The sequence below is a fragment of the Gymnogyps californianus genome, unplaced genomic scaffold (assembly GCF_018139145.2).
Source record: "Gymnogyps californianus isolate 813 unplaced genomic scaffold, ASM1813914v2 HiC_scaffold_75, whole genome shotgun sequence".
NCBI lineage: Eukaryota > Metazoa > Chordata > Aves > Accipitriformes > Cathartidae > Gymnogyps > Gymnogyps californianus.
Genome location: NW_026114468.1, coordinates 59,886 through 80,770, shown reverse-complemented (window position 1 = coordinate 80,770; position 20,885 = coordinate 59,886). Strand labels below are relative to the sequence as shown.

At 44.0% G+C, this 20,885-nt stretch overlaps 1 protein-coding gene across 1 annotated transcript; it reads left to right on the top strand.

The window, feature by feature from the left end:
- Positions 1 to 2,229: 2,229 nt before the first annotated feature.
- LOC127029110 (Krueppel-like factor 9) lies at positions 2,230 to 18,223 on the top strand. Its single transcript, XM_050914754.1, has 2 exons — positions 2,230 to 2,833; positions 17,879 to 18,223. The coding sequence occupies exons 1-2, from the start codon at positions 2,368 to 2,370 to the stop codon at positions 18,100 to 18,102; spliced, it is 690 nt and encodes a 229-aa protein (XP_050770711.1). The 5' UTR covers positions 2,230 to 2,367; the 3' UTR covers positions 18,103 to 18,223.
- Positions 18,224 to 20,885: the final 2,662 nt, after the last annotated feature.

Here is a 20,885-nt window from a genome sequence, read left to right as displayed (position 1 = left end):
TAGAAGAGGGATGCAAGATAGGGTGCAAAAGTGCATTAAAATATTCCTCAGATACCCGATTTGTAGTTTTTCCCATGCACTTTGGGTTGAACCAGTTACCAACAATTTGTTCAGGAAGAAACTTTCCCCACAGCAGACTTGTGGAGACTATTGAGGTGGTTTAGTTTTTTACCTCCTCTGTAACAGAGGAAGTAGTCCACTCTGCCCAACCCTACTATATTGGCAATAGACTGAAGTCCTCCTCCTCTCTCCCAGTGATGATAAGTGTGACTTTTGATCCTTTACATAAGATTTAGGTATGTCAAAGGGTGCCAGGGAATGGCCCATGCACCGTGGACCTGTTTTTACTTCATATCCACTGCACAGTGACCTGAGCAGTCTCTTGCAGCTCTCTGTGAGGGAATGTGTGTGCAGCAGCAGGTTCATTCAGAAAACTTGTGCTGACCCTGTGTGCTGGTTTTGGCTGGGATAGAGTTAATTTTCTTCATAGTAGCTAGTATGGGACTATGTTTTGGATTTGTGCTAGAAACAGTGTTGATAATACAGGGATGTTTTCATTATTGCTGAGCAGTGCTTACACAGAGTCAAGGCCTTTTCTGCTTCTCACACCACCCCACCAGCGAGTAGGCTGGGGGTGCACAAGAAGTTGGGAGGGGATACAACTGGGACAGCTGACCCCAACTGACCAAAGGGATATTCCAGACCATATGATGTCGTGCTCAGCATATAAAGCTGGGGGAAGAAGAAGGAAGGGGGGGGACACGTTCGGAGTGATGGCGTTTGTCTTCCCAAGTAACTGTTACGCGTGATGGAGCCCTGCTTTCCTGGAGATGGCTGAACACCTGCCTGCCGATGGGAAGTAGTGAATGAATTCCTTGTTTTGCTTTGCTTGTGCGCGCAGCTTTTGCTTTACCTATTAAACTGTCTTTATCTCAACCCATGAGTTTTCTCACTTTTACTCTTCCGATTCTCTCCCCCATCCCATCAGGGGGGAGTGAGTGAGCAGCTGTGTGGTGCTTAGTTGCTGGCTGGGGTTAAACCATGACACCTTGTTTCCTCGAGGAGATACAGAGCTGCCTGTGGCATGGCTGCTTTTTTCCTGGCAGGGAGAAATGAGACTCAGTGAGATTCCTCCAGATGGAAAGTCAGGAAGTCGACTAAAAACACACATATGAATGCATACAAAAGTTATTCGTTAAGTAATTTCACATTGCCCTAAACTTGTGCTTTCTTGTATTGGGTGGAGAGAAGGCCTGCTAGTTTTACAGAAGAGTCGGCTGGATGCTTTGGAGCACCTGAGTGAGCCGCTTGGCCCGCAGGGCCGTGGCCGGCCCACTGGATTTACAAGTGTTGCACACTCTTCGGAACCTCGCTCTGATTAGCCGAGCCCTTGCCAGTGACATCAGCCGGCTCACTTTTCATTAGCCGGCTGGTTGCTGGGACTGTAGGACTTCTAGCGAGACACTTAACCCTCTCGATGCCGCGCGGCGCCGGCGGCGCCGGCCGTCCCAGTGGACCCCCGCAGCCTGCTGGCAGGACCGCGCACTTCTCACGTAGGAGGGCGCGGGGTCGGTGGTGCGAATCGAGCCTCGGAGAGGCTGCGACGAGGGAGCCGCGAGGGAGACGTGGATCCCCCTCCTCTCGCTCCTTTCGCATCATCGCCCTTTTAAACGGGCGCGCTAAGGCACCCAGAGTAGCACGCGGTCTGGGGAGAGAGCACAGGGATTGGTGGGTCTGCCGCCTGGTGGACACACCCTCCATGCAAAAAGGCTCATCTGAGTGAAAGAGGCAAGAAGGTAAACAGAGTTGGTTTGTGCTGTCTGTTGGCTGATGGGGGGGGGGGGGGGGGGGGGCTCCGAACCTAACGCGATGGGATTCGGCGCGGCAGTTCCTGAGCAGGAGTGCGCGGGGCAGCCAGCAGTTTCCTCTTTACTAGCGGCCGCGCCTCGGTGTCCGCCGCTGTCGTCAGACCCAGGCCGACTGTGCGGGCGGCGAAGCGCTGTTCCTCAGCACTGCCCTCCGTCTGCTGAATATTGCCTTGGGGTGGGGGGGTGGTGAAAGACGAGCCCTAGGAGCAATTTGAATTTTTTTTTCCCTCACGTTTTCTTTTATTAAATATCCCCCAGTGAACTACTCGAGGTCGGCTCTGGCAGCTGTGTCTCTGAGCCTTGTCCCAGCGGCACGCTGCCCAATACTGGACTGACCCTCCAGCAGTTGGTGGACCATGGCTTGCAGCACCTGGCGCGACAGTGCGGCAGGCCCAAAGGGAGTCTATTGAGGTGCCCCGTGCCTCCCGGGGACTTGGCGAAGCGCAGCCGGCAGCGGGAGTGGGACTGTGCACGGCAGCGGCGGGGCTGCTCCCGTACCATGTCGGCTGTTGCCTACATGGACTTCGTGGCTGCCCAGTGCCTGGTGTCCATCTCCAACCGCTCTGCCGTGCCTGAGGCGGCACAGCTGAAAGTGCCGGGCGAGGAGCAGGTGGGAAAGGACCTGTGTGACCCTCGTGATGCTTGGAAGGACTACTGCACCTTGGTGACCATCGCCAAGAGCCTCCTGGAGCTGAACAAGTACCGGCCCCTGCCCGTCCCCTCCGTCTGCAGTGGCAACGTGGAGAGCCCGGACGAGGACGTGTGCTCTGACAGTGATGCGACCACAGAGCCGGGGTCGAGCCCGGCACGCAACTCGGCGCTGGGGCAGCCCCCCCACCTGTGTGATGCCGTGCCCCCCAAGGGGAAGTTGGTGGCTGAGAAGCGGCACAAGTGCCCCTACAGCGGCTGTGGCAAGGTCTATGGGAAGTCCTCCCACTTGAAAGCCCACTACCGAGTGCACACAGGCAAGCTGCAGGCGCGCGGGTGGGGGGGGCGGGGCTTGAGAGAGCTGCTTGTCCTCGGATGAACCCTGTGGGGATCGTTTGCCGCAATATCACTTATTTCCCCTCCCACACTTCAGATGGGGAGCCTGTGGAGGGGGGTCCCGTGTGAGCCCTACATCGGTGGCACCGTAAATCTGGCCGAGAGCCCTCGAGGTTGTCTAAAATAGCGCGGCTTGGTCGGGTGCGGTGTCTGCCAGGCCAGCGGCTGGTGAGCAGGCCGCCTGCCACCGTGGGGAGTGAGAGTAGGGCCAGCTGCCCTGGGCAGAGCTGTGGGGCATGGCTCATCCTCCCGCATCCCCGTGGGCTTCCTGAATCCTCAAGGGAGGGCCCAGCTCAGCTCCTCTAATAGCCCTGGTGTGAAAGGGCCGGCAATTAATGGAGGAAAGCCCAAGGAAGAAAAAGGCAGGGAGCAGAAGAGCAAATCTCGTGGAAAATCTTGTTTTTTAGAAAGGTAGCAACCTTGTGGAATACACTTTAGGTAAACGGATCAGTTTGAAGAGAAGCTGTTGGTGACTGATATTCCAAAATTGCTGTATTGCTTTTATTTATGAGCTTCTTGAATCGGACTTTCTGATCCAGCACTACAGCACATAAGTTTCTTAGTTATGTGACAGTCACCTTCATTATAGATGCTGTGGTAGGTTAACCTTGGCTGGCTGTCATATCCCCACCTAGCTGCTCTCTCACTCCATCTCCTCAACAGGACAGAGGGAGAAAATAAGGTGGAAAAGCTCATGGATCAAGATAAGAACAAGGAGATTGCTTACCAATTACAGTCATGGGCAAAACAGACTCTACTTGGGGAAGATTATTGCCAATTAAAAATAGAGTAGGACAGTGAGGAAACAAAACCCAAAACTTTTTAAATAAATAAATAAAACCCAACCTCAAACACTACCACCCACTTCTTCCCAGGTTCACCTTCACTCCTTCGTTCCTGACTACCTCCTCCCCACCCCAAGCGGCACAGGGGGGATGGGGAATAGGGGTTGTGGTCAATTAGTGTGTGTAACACTTCGTCTCTGCTGCTCCTTCCTCCTTACACTCTTCCCCTGCTCTAGCGTGGGGTCCCTCCCATGGGATACAGTCCTTCAAGAACTGTTCCAGCATGGGCCCTTTCTGCAGGGTAGAGTCCATCAGGAACAGACTGCTCCAGCATGGGCTCCTCACCAGAGGCCGCAGTTCCTTCCAGGAGCCTGCTCCAGTGTGTATTCTCCACAGGCTGCAGCTCCCTTCAGGGCATATCCACCTGCTCCAGCATGGCCCTCTCCATGGGCTGCAGGGGGACAACCTGCTTCACTATGGTCTTCTCCACAGGCTGCAGGGGAATCTCTGCTCAGGTGCCTGGAGCACCTCCTCCCCCTCCTTCTTCACTGACCTTGATGTCTGCAGGGTTGTTTCTCTCACATATTTTCTCACTCCTCTCTCTCACAGCTGCTGCACAGCATTTTTTTTTACCCTTTCTTAAATATGTTATCACAGAGGCGCTACCAACATCGCTGATTAGCTCAGATTTGGCCAGTGGTGGGTCCACTTTGGAGCTGGCTGAAACTGCCTCTGTCTGGCACAGGGGCAGCCCCTGATCTCTTCTTATACAGGCCACCCCTGCAGGCCCCCCCCCCCCCCCCCCCGCTACCAAAACCTTGCCATGTAAACCCAATGCAGATGTTTACTATAATATTGGCTGTGGCAGAGCAGCTTTATATGAATATGCTGAGCATGTTTTGAATGTAAGGAAATCCTCGCTACTTTTCAGAGTATTAAGCTCTGAAAGAACACAGAGGCAAACTTTCTGCTCATATAAATGAGCAAGTTTCAGAGACACTAATGGCATTTTGCTCACTTGCAGTAGTAAAGATTTTTGGCCCATTTTCTAAAAATAAATCAGTGGCCTTGGGTAAAAAAAAAAAGCTCTCCTGCTGTTCTTTGAAAGGATGTGTATTTGGTAATGCTCAACTACTGTTTTTACCTTTTTGAAGCCAGGTTTAATTCATCAGTTTTGCAGTCTGTGTTTTGATAGCTCTTAGTATCTTTAAGCTTTGCTTCATGCCAGGGAAACTGGATGTTTCAGGATCTTAGTAATGGCTTGAGTACTGAAGTTGTGTTGTATGTTGGCACCATACTCTGTCTCAATTCTGGGCTATGTGAAGTGAACTGTTAAATCTTGCATAGCTCCTGACAAAGGGGATGCCACGTCTCCCTTGCACAGTGATAAATTACACCTTTTGGCTTTTGTTGGCAGACCCCCTCAAGCAGGTGAAGGATGAAATGAACTTAAGGGGAAAATTCCAAAAGTATGCGACTTAAAAACCTGTGTCAGCCCCACAGACTCCCCATGGAAGAGACTTTCTTCAGGGACTTAGGTTACTTTGCAAATGATACTAGCAGGTTAACTTGTACTCCCTAGGGATTTAGCCACTGTCCATATGGGATTGGCTTCTTCTCTGCTCAGCTGTTCCTGTTATCATAACCCATCTCAGCTGAGATGGCATTTTTCACAAGGGCTTCATTTGTAAGACTGTGTCCTTTAATACCCATGTACTCTCCCAAGCGGTTTAGTGTGGCAAAATGGAAACTTAGTGATTAAAAAAAATCTGCTGCAGCAACTCTTATTTCCTCTGGTTCTACCTAACAATTAAGAGCATAGTAATTGTAGACTTTTTTTAATTTCTCTAGATTAAAGGGCTGTGTATGGGTAAGGAAAGGCATGGATCAAAGGAAACACACTGCCACGTGCTTCATATCTGTTTTGGTAATGACTTCTTTTCTGGATTTTGTATATTGGCAGTGATAGTAAGTGGTGAAGTAAAAAATGAAGTTATCACTGAGGGAACATGTTGCAAGTTATTGCTTTAGTATTTAGTGCAGTCTGAGTAGGGCATGGTCAAATCTGAACACTGGCTAAACTTCTATTGCTCTGACTTGCCTGTTCATCTAGCTATATTTGTATTGCAAAGGAAGAGACCTGGAGTTGGCTATCTACCTATGCCCTACTAGGAGATCTGTTATGTGCTTGGCTCAAGAGGTCAGGAGAAGGAGGATTACTGGATGTGGTTCAGTGGCAGACTCTGCATTTAGGTGGAGTTAAGACTGTCTCCATGAGCAAGGAAAGAAGATGGTCAGTGATGACCCTTAAATAACCTCAGTACCTACCCTAGGGATTATTGTGTTATCAACTCAAAGATTTCAGCTCAAATCCTCTTTTGGAGACTGAAGGTAACCGACGCCTTGCAAAATTTTGGCTCACAAGTGACAAAGGAAATAAATATATTAGTATCACTTCCACTTAGTGCTCAGATACCCACCCTGATATGGGGACCAAAATAGACATCAACTGGGATAGCATTTTGGGTGTTAACATGAAAATTAATATACTGTACAACCCACACTGCTTGCTGTATGCAATACAGTTCTAAGTATCTTCTGAAGTGGTGTGAGGCTTACAAAGGCCACTCACTTATGGGTGGCACATAACTCCAAGTATTAAATGTTTAACTTGGACACACTAATGTACCTTCACTGTAGTTCTGTGTGATTAAAAACATTACAAAAATGCAGCAGTAAATAAAATTTGAGAGCTTTCTAATATGAACAGTTAATAGTAACCAACTGAAATACTAAATGATGCTGCTAATACTAATTACTTTTTATAAATGGCAGAACAATTCTATAGCAACAGTGGGATTTGATTGAGCCTCCAGAGTTATTCATAACTACATATTGCAGAGTGTTAATGCTCCCTTCTCAGTACCATTTTTTTAAGAAATCATTTATTTCATCTCAGATTTTTTAATCCCTTCCATCTACCTTCCACTTCTTCATCAGGCCATCAATTTGGTTTCTTGCTGCTTTGTAGCCTTTAGTTGAAGTAGATACACAGCTATCAATTAAAAACTTCCTGGTCTTAAAATTTTAATATTTAACCTCAGTCTCTCAATCTTGGACAATGACTTTAGGACTTTGATTCACACCTATGACCTTGCTTGTACCAACATGACTTTTTACTCATGGATGCTAACTAAACAAGGTGGAAAGCTCTGAATACTGATTTGTGCTGTGTAATGTTGAGAATCTAAAAATTCACTGGACCATATTTGGTCAGCTAACAGAAAATGAGACATGAAAGCAAATAAAGTTAGAAGACCAAATACTTGATGTTCAGAGGTTAAAGGTCTGTATCTTACTAGTAATTCTCTAAACCTGTTGGTTCAAAGGCACTATGTATTTCAGAGACCAAAACTATCTGTATAATAACTGTTTGCTTGGGCCTTTGAGTCTAGCTAAATTTCCAGAAGACTGTGGTGGGTTGACCCCAGCCAAACAGCTACCCTGCCCCTTTCATTCACCTCTCCTGTGGGATGGGGAGAAAATAGAAGGAAGGCAAGAAGACCTGTGGATTGAGATAATGTCAATTTAATAGGGAAAGCAAAAGCTGTGTGCTCAAGCAAAGCAAAATAAGGAATTCATTCACTACTTCCCATCAGCAGGCAGATATTTAGCCATTTCCTGGAAAGCAGGACCTCAGCATGTGTAATGGTTGCTTGGGAAGACAAATGCCATAGCCACGAACATCCCTGCTTCCTCCTCCTTTCCCTGAGATTTTATTGCCGAGCATGATGTCATATGGTATGGAATACCCCTTTGGTCAGTTTAGGTCAGCTGTCCTGGCTATGTCCCCTCCCAAGATCTTGCCCACTCCCAGCCTACTGGCCTTTGAGCCAGGTGGGGGATTTGGAGAGACAGCCTTGATGCTGTGCAAGCACTGTTCAGCAGTAGCCAAAACATTGGTATGTTATCAACACGGTTCTAGCCACAAATGCAAAGCACAGCACTATATGGGCTGCTATGAGGAAAGTTAACTCCATCCCAGCCAGACCCAACACATCCATTTAAAACTGTCTTCTGTGGTGATCTTAACAAAAAAGTCAGTGGATGGTGCTGCACATCCTACTTAAGCAAGCAGCCCTTGGTTGTGCCACCATTCCCACTGAACTCAGTATGACTTAGAATAGGATTTGCAGGAGGAAGCTAAGGAAGTCTGAACTCTCTTCTTTTCCAGAGGGTAGGCCTTTCATTTCTTGCCAGACCCCCAGTGTTTCTGTGATATAATCAGGTACTTCTTCATTCTATCTTGGATGTATACCTAAATTCAAAATTTATTAACTTGCAAAAGCCTGTGGTACAAGGACAAGCCTATCACTGAAACTAAACTACTACCTTTCCTGTCTTATCACTACTATCCAAAAGTAACTTGGAATTTATTATTTAAATTCTGATGTCTTGGACAGGAACACTATTACGGGTAAGACTGTGTGAACTATTTCCCATAGCATCTCTGAGGTACATGGCACTTCGAGTAGAAGATAAAAGATGGTGTTATCCCAAAGCTCACAAGCCAAAAGCTGTTTGTCTGGAGGGCAGGTGGAGGATATGAAATATGAAGTGACCTTACCTTAGTCTCATAATACTTAGGTAGTATTATGAGAATAGGACAGGTAAACTCTGATCAAGTTTGGTAGTAGCAGGATGGATTACAAGAGTGGTCTTTCTGCACAACAGTCTTGAGTATTGAGGTGGCATATTGAGGGCTTCCTGAGTATAGAAAAAGGCCCAGACATAGGCAAGATGTGCACAAGACCAGAGCCCTGGAAGTAAGAGCAGATATGCAGAGGATTAGCTTGAAAATGCAAAGACTTCTTTAAATAGGTAATTTTAGAGGTTTGATATGGCCAGTAATATGTAGGTTTACTATTAGCCTCAAAAATGAGGGGGGGGGGGGAAGGGGATACTTAACAGAGGAGGATGTGCAGACCAGAGGATCTCCAGGGAAAATACAGACATATGAGAGTAAATAAGCAATCATCTCAGCCAGAAGGCCTGGGCAGGGAGCATTGAGCAAAGGACAAGATACCAAAAGAAAGGAAAAGAATGGCAGGAGAAACTAAATTAAAGAATGTACACTTGCTATGATGGTGTGAATGCAAGCCAGTTAAAGGGCATATGGCAGCTCATAGCAGAATCTCCTGGTTAGAAAAGAGGGATAGAGAAGATACCATGATGTTAGTTTGTGAGATGCCTCTTACAGGACCTTTAGAAGTTAACTCACCTGGTGGGGGTGTGTGTGTGATGTATGTGTAAATTCCAGACACTTCCCAAAATTTAGTGCTACAATTTGGTGGGAAGTTCATGTCTACATTAGTGCTACAATTTGGTGGGAAGTTCATGTCTACATCAGGTACTCTTAATTAAGGTTAGATGCACAAAAAATCCTGTTGTATGAAAAGTTTTCCCTCTAACTAGGTTTTATAGTCAACTGCCATCTTGTAAATCAGGTCTAAACAATACAAAGTTTGTAACATTAGGCAGTTGATACACCCTTAAACTCTTCTGACATTTTTCTCCAATTGATAGTCAGTAGTAGGTTGTGGACAGAAGCATGGATCCATAGATGGCCATTCTACAAGGTGAATCTGAGGAACACTTCTGGTAGAAGGGAAAGACACACACAGCAACTGATTAGTGCTTCAATATAGATATCATAGCATTGATCCAGGCGCCATATCAGTTTAGTTTGGTTGCTTAGTCTGGAGAAAAGGAGGCTCAGGGGAGACCTTATCGCTCTCTACAACTACCTGAAAGGAGGTTGTAGCGAGGTGGGTGTCAGTCTCTTTTCCCAAGTAGCAAGTGATAGGATGAGAGGAAATGGCCTCAAGTTGCACCAGGGGAGGTTTAGATTGGATATTAGGAAAAATGTCTTCACCGAAAGGGTTGTCAAGCATTGGAACAGGCTGCCCAGGGAAGTGGTTGAGTCACCATCCCTGGAGGTATTTAAAAGACGTGTAGATGTGGCACTTAGGGACATGGTTTAGTGGTGGACTTGGCAGTGTTAGGTTAACAGTTGGACTCGATCTTAAGGGTCTTAAGACCATGATTCTATGACTGTACTGCTTTGTTATTTGTATTCTAGATTATCACTGGATTGACAGACTGTACACATACAGATATGTTGTCAGTCCTCTGCTTGAGCTTTTTTGAGTATTTTATGTGAGCATAATCTGAAATTTATGCAATGCAATGACACATTGACAGTTCCCTTACAATAAGACTGAAGAGCAGAAAGTGGAGCCAGCGGGACATTTTTGCTAAACCCAAACCTTTGCCTGCAACCCCTGTTCTCAAGGATTTATAAGAACATGCAAATTCCTAGGGTTCTAATAGGCATATTTCCAGGTATTGGAGAAATATGATAATATTGACTGGAAGCCTTGCTAGCTGAGCAAGGTAGGCAAAAATCATAAAGATTAAGTCCAGTGTTGCCTGACTCAGTTGTGGTTTTTTTCTGTTTCAAAAAATAAAGTTAAGTGAGCATATGTTTCACAGTGGGGAAAACACCCCAGAAAAGCTTGCATGGATTATATTAATTCAATCCATGTAAGGAAGTACACATGTAGGAGAGAAGTAGTGAGCAGGCATTGCCCATAAGGATGTGACTCCTGTTGCCAGATGAATGTATTGAAAATGCAGCTCTACTGAATTCCTGCATGCTGTTGTGTTATGATATTGAAGACCATGTGGTAGGCATCACCTGTGCTTTTTTTAAGTTTGTGTCTCTTGCACTCCTAGGTGTTAGGATCCATGTGGGAACGATCATTCCCCTTCATTAATTGCAGTGCTGTTCTGTACCATGCTGTCATTCATTGCCTCACAGAGCTCCCAAACCTGCAGGCAGAAGCCAGGTTAAGATTAAAAGGCCAAACTCTGGGGTAGTGATGGTAAAGCACACTTCAAATGTTTATTTGTGGTAATGTAGTTTATCATCTAGATGTAAGCTATGGTGACTGTGAATAGCCTGAGAACACTCTATAAATACCTTAAACTTGAAGGAAGAATCTGTTGAAATATTGACTAATGAATTAATATTAAAATAATCAAAATTATATTATCTTTCTGAATACACATAAAATTGAGACCAGTAATGTACCTCAGTTTCATCATGTGTGTTTCTGGCCACAAGAGTTAAGCTTGTCTGTACATGAGCAACTTGATAAGATAACCACCACTTAACCTCCTTCACACACATCTTCAGAGAACAGAAGAGTACACTACAGTGAGGACAATGCTTGCTCTAAGCAAGCTGAGTTTAGCCGTTGTCCACCTGGTTGTGGTAGGCCCTACAGGCATGTTGACTGTGGTTACTTTCAGCTAGCCCCACAGATGCTTGCAACATTGATCTCTGCAGAGCCAGGTCACCAAGTGGAATCCGAAGAAAGGTCTTCCTTTGCAACCCAAATGCATAAGGAGAGCCAAGCACCTCAAAGAGGGAGCCCCAGCTGTGCATAGGGCTGTCTGTGTTAGCATGTTGGTAGTTCAGTGCCTGACTCCAAGCTGGAGAGAAAGATGGTCCTATCTTTGCTCAGGATGCCTAGCCATGAACCTTCTTCTGAAGCAAAGTGCGTATGCCAAGTCATTCCTCTTTGTGCTAGAGAGGAGGGGGGGACAAGTTCCATAACACTATTATACCCAGTAGCTCAGTAATTAGAAAATGCCATCAGTAGCTGAAAGACCAGTTTTCAAGTCCCTGCTCTGTGGAGTTTGGAAAGAGACCCCTCTAATCGGAGAAAGTTTCTGCTCCTTACCCTGTTGAAGCTGTTCCTCTTTAACAAGCATTTAATTATTTAGATGGAACAGGAACCTAAACCCAGTGCTTCTCAATACCAGGTAAGTGCCCTAAGCACCATGCTACGAGTTGGTCTCTCTCCATTGCTCAGTTAATATTTAAATATTACTGCAAAATGGAGGAAGTTCAAATGGAGAAAAGATGGAAAAGGAGAAGAGGTAGAGACTTGCCCCAGAGTACCCGAGAGTCTATTGCTGAGGATATTCCTCTCAGCTATGAAAAGTGTGACTTTAACTCTCAGGTGAGGTCTTTCATCTCCCAGGTAGCTTCCCTGACTGATAAACATAAGGGAGCACAATCCCCAAATAGTCTTTTCTAAGGCATACAGGGAGGGATGTAATCCAGTAGAGAAGCTACAAGAATGTTCCTTACATCTGACACTGTATCAGATGGGGGTAATAGCAAGACTGAGTCTCACGGATTCAGGCATGAGCTAGGACTCCCAACAGCTCAGTAGAGCTGGGTTTTAGTGGGTGGTTTTGCATCTGGGTTTGTTTTTGTTTGTTTGTTTGGTTGGTTTTTTTTGAAAGAAACTCAAACACCTGCACATGTAAGCAGCTGTTGAGTGGTGGTTTTGAGGATGTCAGAGCAGTCTACTTGTTGAAGGTGGCATTTTTAACACCTTAATCAACCTGTGGTGTTAAGTCCTGAGTGCTGGTGGAATAAACTTATTGATGCAAATTATCCATCCATTGCCTATCCTGTAATCACCTGACACCGATTAGGGGTCTGTTAAATCCATTGCAAGATGAGCTGGTTGAGGTTTAAGTGTTCTAGAAGTCCTTGTTTTATACAAATAGTACATACCATCCTCACTGCTGATCTTGCTCTGTGCTGTTTCTCACCAGCATCTGTAGCTTTGGTTGCCATGTTTTAATGATCCAATTTTGGACTCTCTCAGAAGAGGAAAAAGGCTGCTTGAAATGCCTCCAGTCCACTGCTCAGAAGTGGGTGTACAGATGCCTGTGAGATTCATCTTCATCAGAATATCTTGGATTTTGAATGTGTCCACATGTCCCACAGGAAACTGCTCATTCAGAGTGTGTGGGGGAAACAAGGACACTGGAAGACAAAAGGAAGAGAGACCTGAGATAACAGCTATTCTGAGGCAAGGAAGAAAGCCTGTCCATCTTTTTTCCTGCAATAAGCTGGACCATGTTCTTTGCACTCATCCATCTACAGAACCTGTGATACTTTGTGAGACACTGAGAAACACAGGAGTGGTGGCTGAGTGGGTTCACAGGAAGAAGAAAAGAAAAAATGCTTATTGTGGTCATGTCTAAGTCAAGGATTGTAGTTCAGGACCAGATCTTTTCAGGATACCAAGATTTCTTTGGAAAGTTCGAGTTCCAGCAGCCACAGAGCTTCAGAAGGATCTTGGAAGACAAAGACAAGAAGGTATGCTAGATTCTCCTATTTGAACCACGCAGAGTTGAATCTGTGTGTTGAAGCTGTGGGAATACTCTTTTTTTTCTTTTTTTTTTTTTTTTTCTTCTCCCCTTGCCCCCTCTGGCTTCATGCAAACAGTCCTGTTTTCCTAAGTAGTTTTGCTCTTGCCTGATGGCAAAAGATTTCCTTATTTCAGCTTTCCATAGTTGTGTGCTTTTCCATCTCCCTCTTTCCCATCAGCTCCCTCAAATCCCTGATAGGAAGGGGTCAGCCCTGCTGTAGTTCTGTACCTCTGGATTTTAGGGCAGGTGCTGCAGGCAGAGATGGAAGTCCCTGCAGCAGTAGATAATGGCTACAGCTATGCCATGTCACGTGGCTAGACACAGAATGGGAATCAAGTACAGACACTGCATTCTGTAAGTCAAACTCGGAACCATTCTTCAGTTTTGATACTTAATATAGTTGCTATTATACATCCTAGGCAACACAGTCCTACCATGTACCTGATGGTATCTTGTTTTGTACATACGTCAGTCAAGGGTGTCTAATTAGCTGTCCATTCATGCAGCTGCAACTACAGTCCATTTGACTTCCTAGTTAATGTGTGAAGCAGTATCATTAGCATTATTTGATAACAAACTGTTCTGCATTAGCTAACATAGATCCCAGACTCTGGACTCATGGCTGTGTCCAACTTCACTACTGTCAGCCAGAAAAACAAAGCAAGTCTAACAAACAACTCATCTTGGCCAGACTTCCATCCACACCAACAGCAATTTCTGAAAGTCTTCTGTAAAGTCAGTGCTCAAACAATTCCAGTAATTCACTTAAAATTAAGTTAATACACCGTGGAGTGAACTTAAAGTTTGCACCACAGAAGCTCAGTTTGTTCCAGTCCTAGTGCATGTTCTTTTATAAGCCTTTAATAGCCTAAGTGTGTGATTATCAATTTTGTCTTCAGCTTTTTCAAACACCACTTTTTCATTTTCCCTCTGGAAAAATAAGACAGTCCAGAACTTCTTTATTACTTGCTTGTCTAAATTAAGTCATCTTTGTTAAAGCCACTGAACTGCAGCTCCTAACCTCAGTCATCCACATCTAAACCAGTGTCTTGTAGTGAGAAGACAAATGATGATTCTGTACTATTAATGAATCTACTAATGCAGACTTTATATTCTTTTTTCTTTTCTTCCCCCCCCCCCCCCCCCCCCCCCCCCCCCCCCCCCCGAAACCCTGCACAAGACCACAATGTGGAAAATGTGGAATGTCTCAGGGCAGGACCAAAAAAAGCTAAATAATTGACCCCCTAGTCAGAAAAAACTGGAAAGTTACCTGCCTCAGCTCATAAAAAGCAGCTTAGATACAGGGTTTAAACTTGCAGAGAAATTAAAAACTCTCCATTTGAGGGAGAGCATGTGAGAAGGAAAAGGGAGAAAAGATCAACTGGAGCAAGAGAACAGAGATCAAAAGGATACACAATGGCTTTATATCCACATGGGATCTGACGCAAAAGCGCGAGTTCTTTAGACTTCAGAAAAGATCTATGGAGAACTGATGTTAGCTTGTGCTGTTATGTCTACCACTATGTCCCTGGTGGCAAACAGGACAAAGAATGGGAATTCTGCAGACACCTATTCCAATAACCTTTAAATGAATTTGTTTCATTTGTTACTTCTGTAAGCTGCCCTGGATATGTCTTTTGAATAAAGTTTTATCTCTCGTTCAGATTCTATCACATATGGTTTTAAGGTATTGTTGATACATCAGTGGCCATTCCTCCATCACTTGGTTGAAATCCAAGCTAAGGCATGTTTTAAAACATAAGTAGCATACTGACATCAAAGGAAATAGTATATAATACCACTTCATTTTAAGGGTTTATTCTGCTCATTTCAAGCCTTAGCAGTACTAAGGGGAAAAACATGCGGGGGAGGGGAATGTCTGACTAGAGCACAGAAGGCAGTAGCACCTTGTTATCCAGCCTAGATACCTGATCTCTCTCTAATAGAATTCGGCATTTCTGCAGGCTGAAGAGCTGTCCTGAGGTAGATTATAAGAAATGTTGCTTCTGGGGAAGGGGCAGGATGCCTGAACTTTTTCCACTGCTCTGGAGTGTAGGTACCTGATATAGAGCCATATACTAGATGCCTCCACACATGCAAGATTTATAGCACTTCTCCCACACTCCCTGGGGGATCTAGAAAGCTTTTCTGCACCTCCCACTGATGCCTGCTTCAAGAAGCTGTGACAGAAACTATGAGACAGTAAAAGAGCAGTACAAGTGAAATGCTTGACTCAAATGTCATGTGCAGACATCAAGCAGAGCAAAGCCAGAAGAGACCAGTTAGCATGGTGCCATCACACAAGTGCTCTATATGGTTGTGTCCACCTCCCAGTGTTGCTCTGGGTTGTAGCTGTGATCATGGCCTTCACATGTATATGAGCAAACATACAGTTTTAATTTCTTCTATACAGGCAGTGTTTATTCCAAAAGGCTTCCAACCATGTTTAAAAACATACAGCAGGAAGCCAAAAAATCTGTAAAAAATAACCCACAGGTCAGAATGGCTTGCAGTGATGTTTCCACCCTGCTCTGGGTTAATGCACCAGGCTAAATTGGCATTTTGCTATTTCTGCTTCCTTCTTCCTTGACCAAGAGCCAGTCTTGCTGTGAGACGAAAGAAACTGCACAGGAAGCAGGCTATGCTGTGGCTGGCCTAAGAGGCTGCCTTAATGTTCAAACTCTTACTCATCTAAAACTACCAAATGCTGGTCATTTTGGGACAAAGTAGTCTGCCTGTCAAGGAATACCATATAATTAGAAGCCTAAACCATTAAAATTACTACATTAGTTATGAGAATTTCACTAGGGCTTTAAGGGCCCATTGTGTGGCTAAATCTCAGCTTATTTAGTCCATCATCTTCCTCTTTGACATCACATCTTCTGGATGCCATCAGTCATTTTCCCCCCCACTCCTCTTCCCACATTCGTCTCTCTAAAGCTTTGCAATGCTTTCCGTTACCGGTTGTCATCCTGGCTTCTGGGCTATTAATTCCTCCAGTCTTTAGCCTGGTCTTTCATCTCTGCTGCTGTGTCTGAGGAGTTATTCCAAGGCACACTTGCTTGTAAATGACTCCTTTTTTTTGTGATCTGTAAAGTGAGCTTGTGTGTTGTGTCAAACTTAACAGTATCAAGAAATACTGGAGTTCTTGAATTTCTTTCCAACTCTTCCAAGTTGGAAACACTCCTGGGATAGTTTTTATATTTCATGGTTGACTATAAATAGCTGTCACATAGCTGTTATTTATATTCCATTTGGGAGACTCTTAAGAAAGGGAATTAAGGCATCAAAATGTACTGGCACGTGATGTCTGTGACTGAAAGCTTTAATGCGAACTTAAAAGTTTTCATTTCCTTCTCTGTCATATAACTGAGTCAGTATACTGACCATAATGCAAATGGTATGGAATAAGGGGTGGAGATTGTACTGGGTCTGGCTGGGATGGAGTTAACTTTCCTCATAGCAGCCCATATAGTGCTGTGCTTTGCATTTGTGGCTAGAACCGTGTTGATAACATACCAATGTTTTGGCTACTGCTGAACAGTGCTTGCACAGCATCAAGGCTGTCTCTCCAAATCCCCCACCTGGCTCAAAGGCCAGTAGGCTGGGAGTGGGCAAGATCTTGGGAGGGGACATAGCCAGGACAGCTGACCTAAACTGACCAAAAGGGTATTCCATACCATATGACATTGTGCTCAGCAATAAAACCTGAGGGAAAGGAAGAGGTGGGGCATTCATGGTTAAGGCATTTGTCTTCTGAAGCAACCGCTACATGTACTGAGGCCCTTCTTCCCAGGAAGTGGCTGGACATCTGCCTGCTGATGGGAGGCATCTGCCTCTTTTTGCCTTTGCTTTTCTCATTAAACTACCTTTATCTCAACCCGTGAGCTTGTCCATCTTATTTTCTCCCCCTGTCCTGTTGAGGAGGGAGAGTGAGAGAGTGACTGGGTGGGGGTCTGGCAGCCAGCCAAGGTCAACTCACCACAATCAGCTTTGCAGATCAGGAAGAATTGGGTCTGTGACTGTATGCAAGGCCCATGCAACCTGCAGAGGTGAACTGTGGGGATTTGGGTTGTTGTTAGGGAAATTGTAGTGAGTACTGTTCACTCCTCACATCCTTGTTTTTAAAACAAAAGTACAGTGTATTTTAGGTTAAGGTGTTTAGTTTTGTTCTTTACCATCATAGCAAACATTCGTATCAATAGAGCTGTGAATAATGAGATAATTTTCTTGCCCTCAAATCAGCCATCTAAGAGACTGAAGGGAGTCCTTTATTTCATGGAGCAGCTTGGATTTCTGGGAGAAAGGGAAAGGAAAAGAGGGGGAGCATAGGCCTTCTCTCTACAGCCACAGCATTTTTGCTGTACATATTTGTAGCCCTGGGGCTGCGCAGCTCTCCCAATCCCCTCCCCACTCAATTCTTCCCAGACTGGAATTACTTGTCCTAGGTGAGATTTTTTTTGCTTCTTTTCTGATGGTTACAGATTATTTTATTCAGCAGAATGGAAGTGTTAGAGGAATAATAATGGTGTTCCTTTCTCAAACCTCTGTAATGAGCACAACATAAAAAATGTACAGGAATAGGCAGAGCTCATCTGTTGTTATGACAGCATTCAGAGTCATGTAAGGTTCTGCACTAGAGTGCGAGTTTCACACAGTTGGAGGGGGTTTTGGCTTCTGCTAGAGGTGAGACTGAAACCTGATGAAATAAGTGATCAACAGCTCTGCAGACACTGACACCATGGCAAGAAATAAAGGCAGCTTTTCCCTTCAGCAGCATATTCCCCAGCTTCTCAGCTGTCCTGCTGCAGCAAAGTTTGTATGTGCTGGTGTTTATATCCCTCCCCTAAATTTCTTGTCATCCTTTCCTCCCTGCAGGCGAGCGACCATTCCCCTGTACGTGGCCCGGCTGCCTTAAAAAGTTCTCTCGCTCCGATGAGCTCACCCGGCACTACCGAACCCACACAGGCGAAAAACAGTTTCGGTGCCCCCTCTGCGAGAAGCGGTTCATGCGGAGTGACCACCTGACAAAGCATGCCCGGCGCCACACCGAGTTTCACCCCAGCATGATCAAGCGATCCAAAAAGTCCAGCTCTTTGTGAAGGCAGAGCTGGCCTGGGGAGGGGAGTGGGGGAAGCAAGCCGCGGCAAGGACATGGTGAACAATGCAAGAGCAGTCCGCTGCCATGCTGTTCACAGTCTCTACTCACGGTTTGAAAGCACATGTAGCCGAAGTTTAAAAAATAAGTACTCTGTGCCCCCCTCCCCACCCTTTGCTAGGAACAACAGTCTTAAGCAAGTGAATTGCAGAGTGAGTGAGGGAAGGGATGGTGATTGGTCTAGGCAAGACTTTCTTTTGTAATTTAAAGCATTGACACTGATGTATATAAGTCTGACTGGATGGTTTGGCCTGTGACACCACAGTAGCATGATTCCAAGGTCTTTGTGATTGCTGTGTCATGAATATGTTTTGTTGAACAATGTAATGCTGCTTGTATTTAAAATTTATTGAGTAAAACCACGTTCTGAGTCGCTTAAATAATTCTCAAGTAAAAACTCCATAGCACATTTTAAAAGTGGATTTACTTCTATCTCAGAATGATCCTTCATTTAAAAAGGTGGTTAAGAGAAACATTGCATTTGTTACTAATAGCATCTGATTGATACACAAAAATAAGGTGAATTTATACTCAAGAAGACCCATTAAAGTAAATGTGTCTTTTCAATTTTTCTTTGTATTAACTATACTTTTGAATATAAGCTGCACTTTTTCCAGTAAAAATGTGTATAATTCAAGCAGATACTTAAAGCAAAGAAAGTCACAACAGCTCAGTCATTTACTGACAGTATGTGTATTTAGCTCTATTATTTACTTACCTGGAAAAAATAGAAATCAGCCTGTGTAATGTGGCAGGGGTATGAGGGCAGAAAAATACATCTCCCGGTTAACCCTATACTTTCATTTGACAATAAATACAGTACTGTACTATAGAAATACCACTAACGGTGCTTTATTTTGCTGTGTTTTGTTTGAATGGATGCATAACAGCAGCTGTCATCTTTATAAACTACTCGTTTTTAAGGGTTTTTTTTCTCTTCATACACTTGCCTTAAATATTTATTCTCTTCATACGCTTATCTAACTCCTGCAAAATCCAATGGCAGTTGTGTGTGCTTATGGAGAGAGTAGACATTTCCTTAAGAGCACTCAATTAATGGAAACAGCTAAAATTATTGTAAAGAACATTTTGAAAGGGCTCCTATATCTCTTTATAGCTGTTGCTGTAGAGTATGGGGGAAAACCATGAGCTAATTGGAAATACAACACAGAAGGTGTGTCATAATATTCCTAGTGTCATAAGCTTCTCTAGGTACCTTGTATTGTACCTGTGTCATGCATGGACACATCAAATACTGAGAAAGGCAATATTTATTTTAAAACTATGTTTTGCTCTTTAAGAGGAGCAAAAACATCACTGAAGGAAAACTTTAAATCATTGTCATTATCTGAGTATTCCATCTTTGCTATGTTAAAAGCATGAACTGTAAGAGGTTATCAGTGATTTTTTTCCCTCTCCAACTACTTATAGGGGGAGAATTATGTTTACACATTTTTCTTTCCAGAAACATTTTTCTGTTCTGTTTTCATCCCTCAAGAAGAGAAAGGGGAGGTGCAGCCCTTAGAGTCTTTGGGCCAAATTCATCTCAGGATAATCACACTGAAAACCAAAGTGTTTCCTCCACAAATGAATTTAGGTCATCTTGTAAAATTTTTTGCATAAAATCTTGTTAGTACACCTGCAATTACAGTATCTTATTGTATTACCTGATAAAAAGCTTGCTTCCTAGAAACAAACATTAAAAAATCAACTCAGAGAGTATTTTCTTCTACAGCTGTATATAGCTTTCAGCATTAGAAATAGTTTGCATATAGTTCATGATAAATTCCGTCTATGCGAGGAGAACTGCTTTTAAGGCATTAGGGATATTGAGCAGTCTATGCAATAAAAAGGGATGTGTTTTCTTCAGTGAAGACATCAGGAAACCAAGCACATTTTCTACCTCCATTTCAGCTTTTTGAAACATTTATTTTAGAAACCAAACTTTAATTTCTGGTGTCCAAATTGAGTTGTAGGAACATGTGTTCTTCCTAATAAAAATAGGTAGCAGCAGTATTTCTATTGATCTAGAAATATAAAAAGTGTTCTGCTTACCAGTACTGTTAATGCTGCCTTGTTGAGTGGGGTCAGGGCCATGTGTAACCCAATGACATTCAAAGGAGCATTCACATTCATCTTCATTCTTCTCTGTGAAGATCACACAAACTTTAGAGTCTGTCATACAGTCTGTATTGTTGCCATTTTGTAGGACAAATGCAGTACTTGGAAAATTAAGGCCTGAGCCTGTGAAATATGAAACACCCTCACATCCTATCAACTACAATGGGGAGCTACAGCTGATAAACACCTCTTAAATCAATATGTAAATGTTTTGGCTACCAGGAATAACCTACATATGGATGTAAATGTCCAAATTTAGGGATCCCAGCTTGAATAGTTGGGGTAGAATGCACATTTAAAGAAATGTCATTGTTTCTTCACATTCTAAAGGACTTAACAGATGGAGGGGTACTTTGGTCCATGAAACAATGGAACATATAGACTCATGTCATTATTACTTGTGACAAAATCCTGTTTCTGAAAAAAAAAAATCCAAAAACCAAACCAAACCCCACTCCTAAACAGTAACTGTTTTGCTCTAATGTATACTGTATTTCAGCATAGGACAGATAGAATTAATGTGATTCATTAACCACTAATAGAATATATTGGGAATGATCAGGTATGGAGATTTATATTTTATTGTTTTGTTCATTTGGCTTTTTA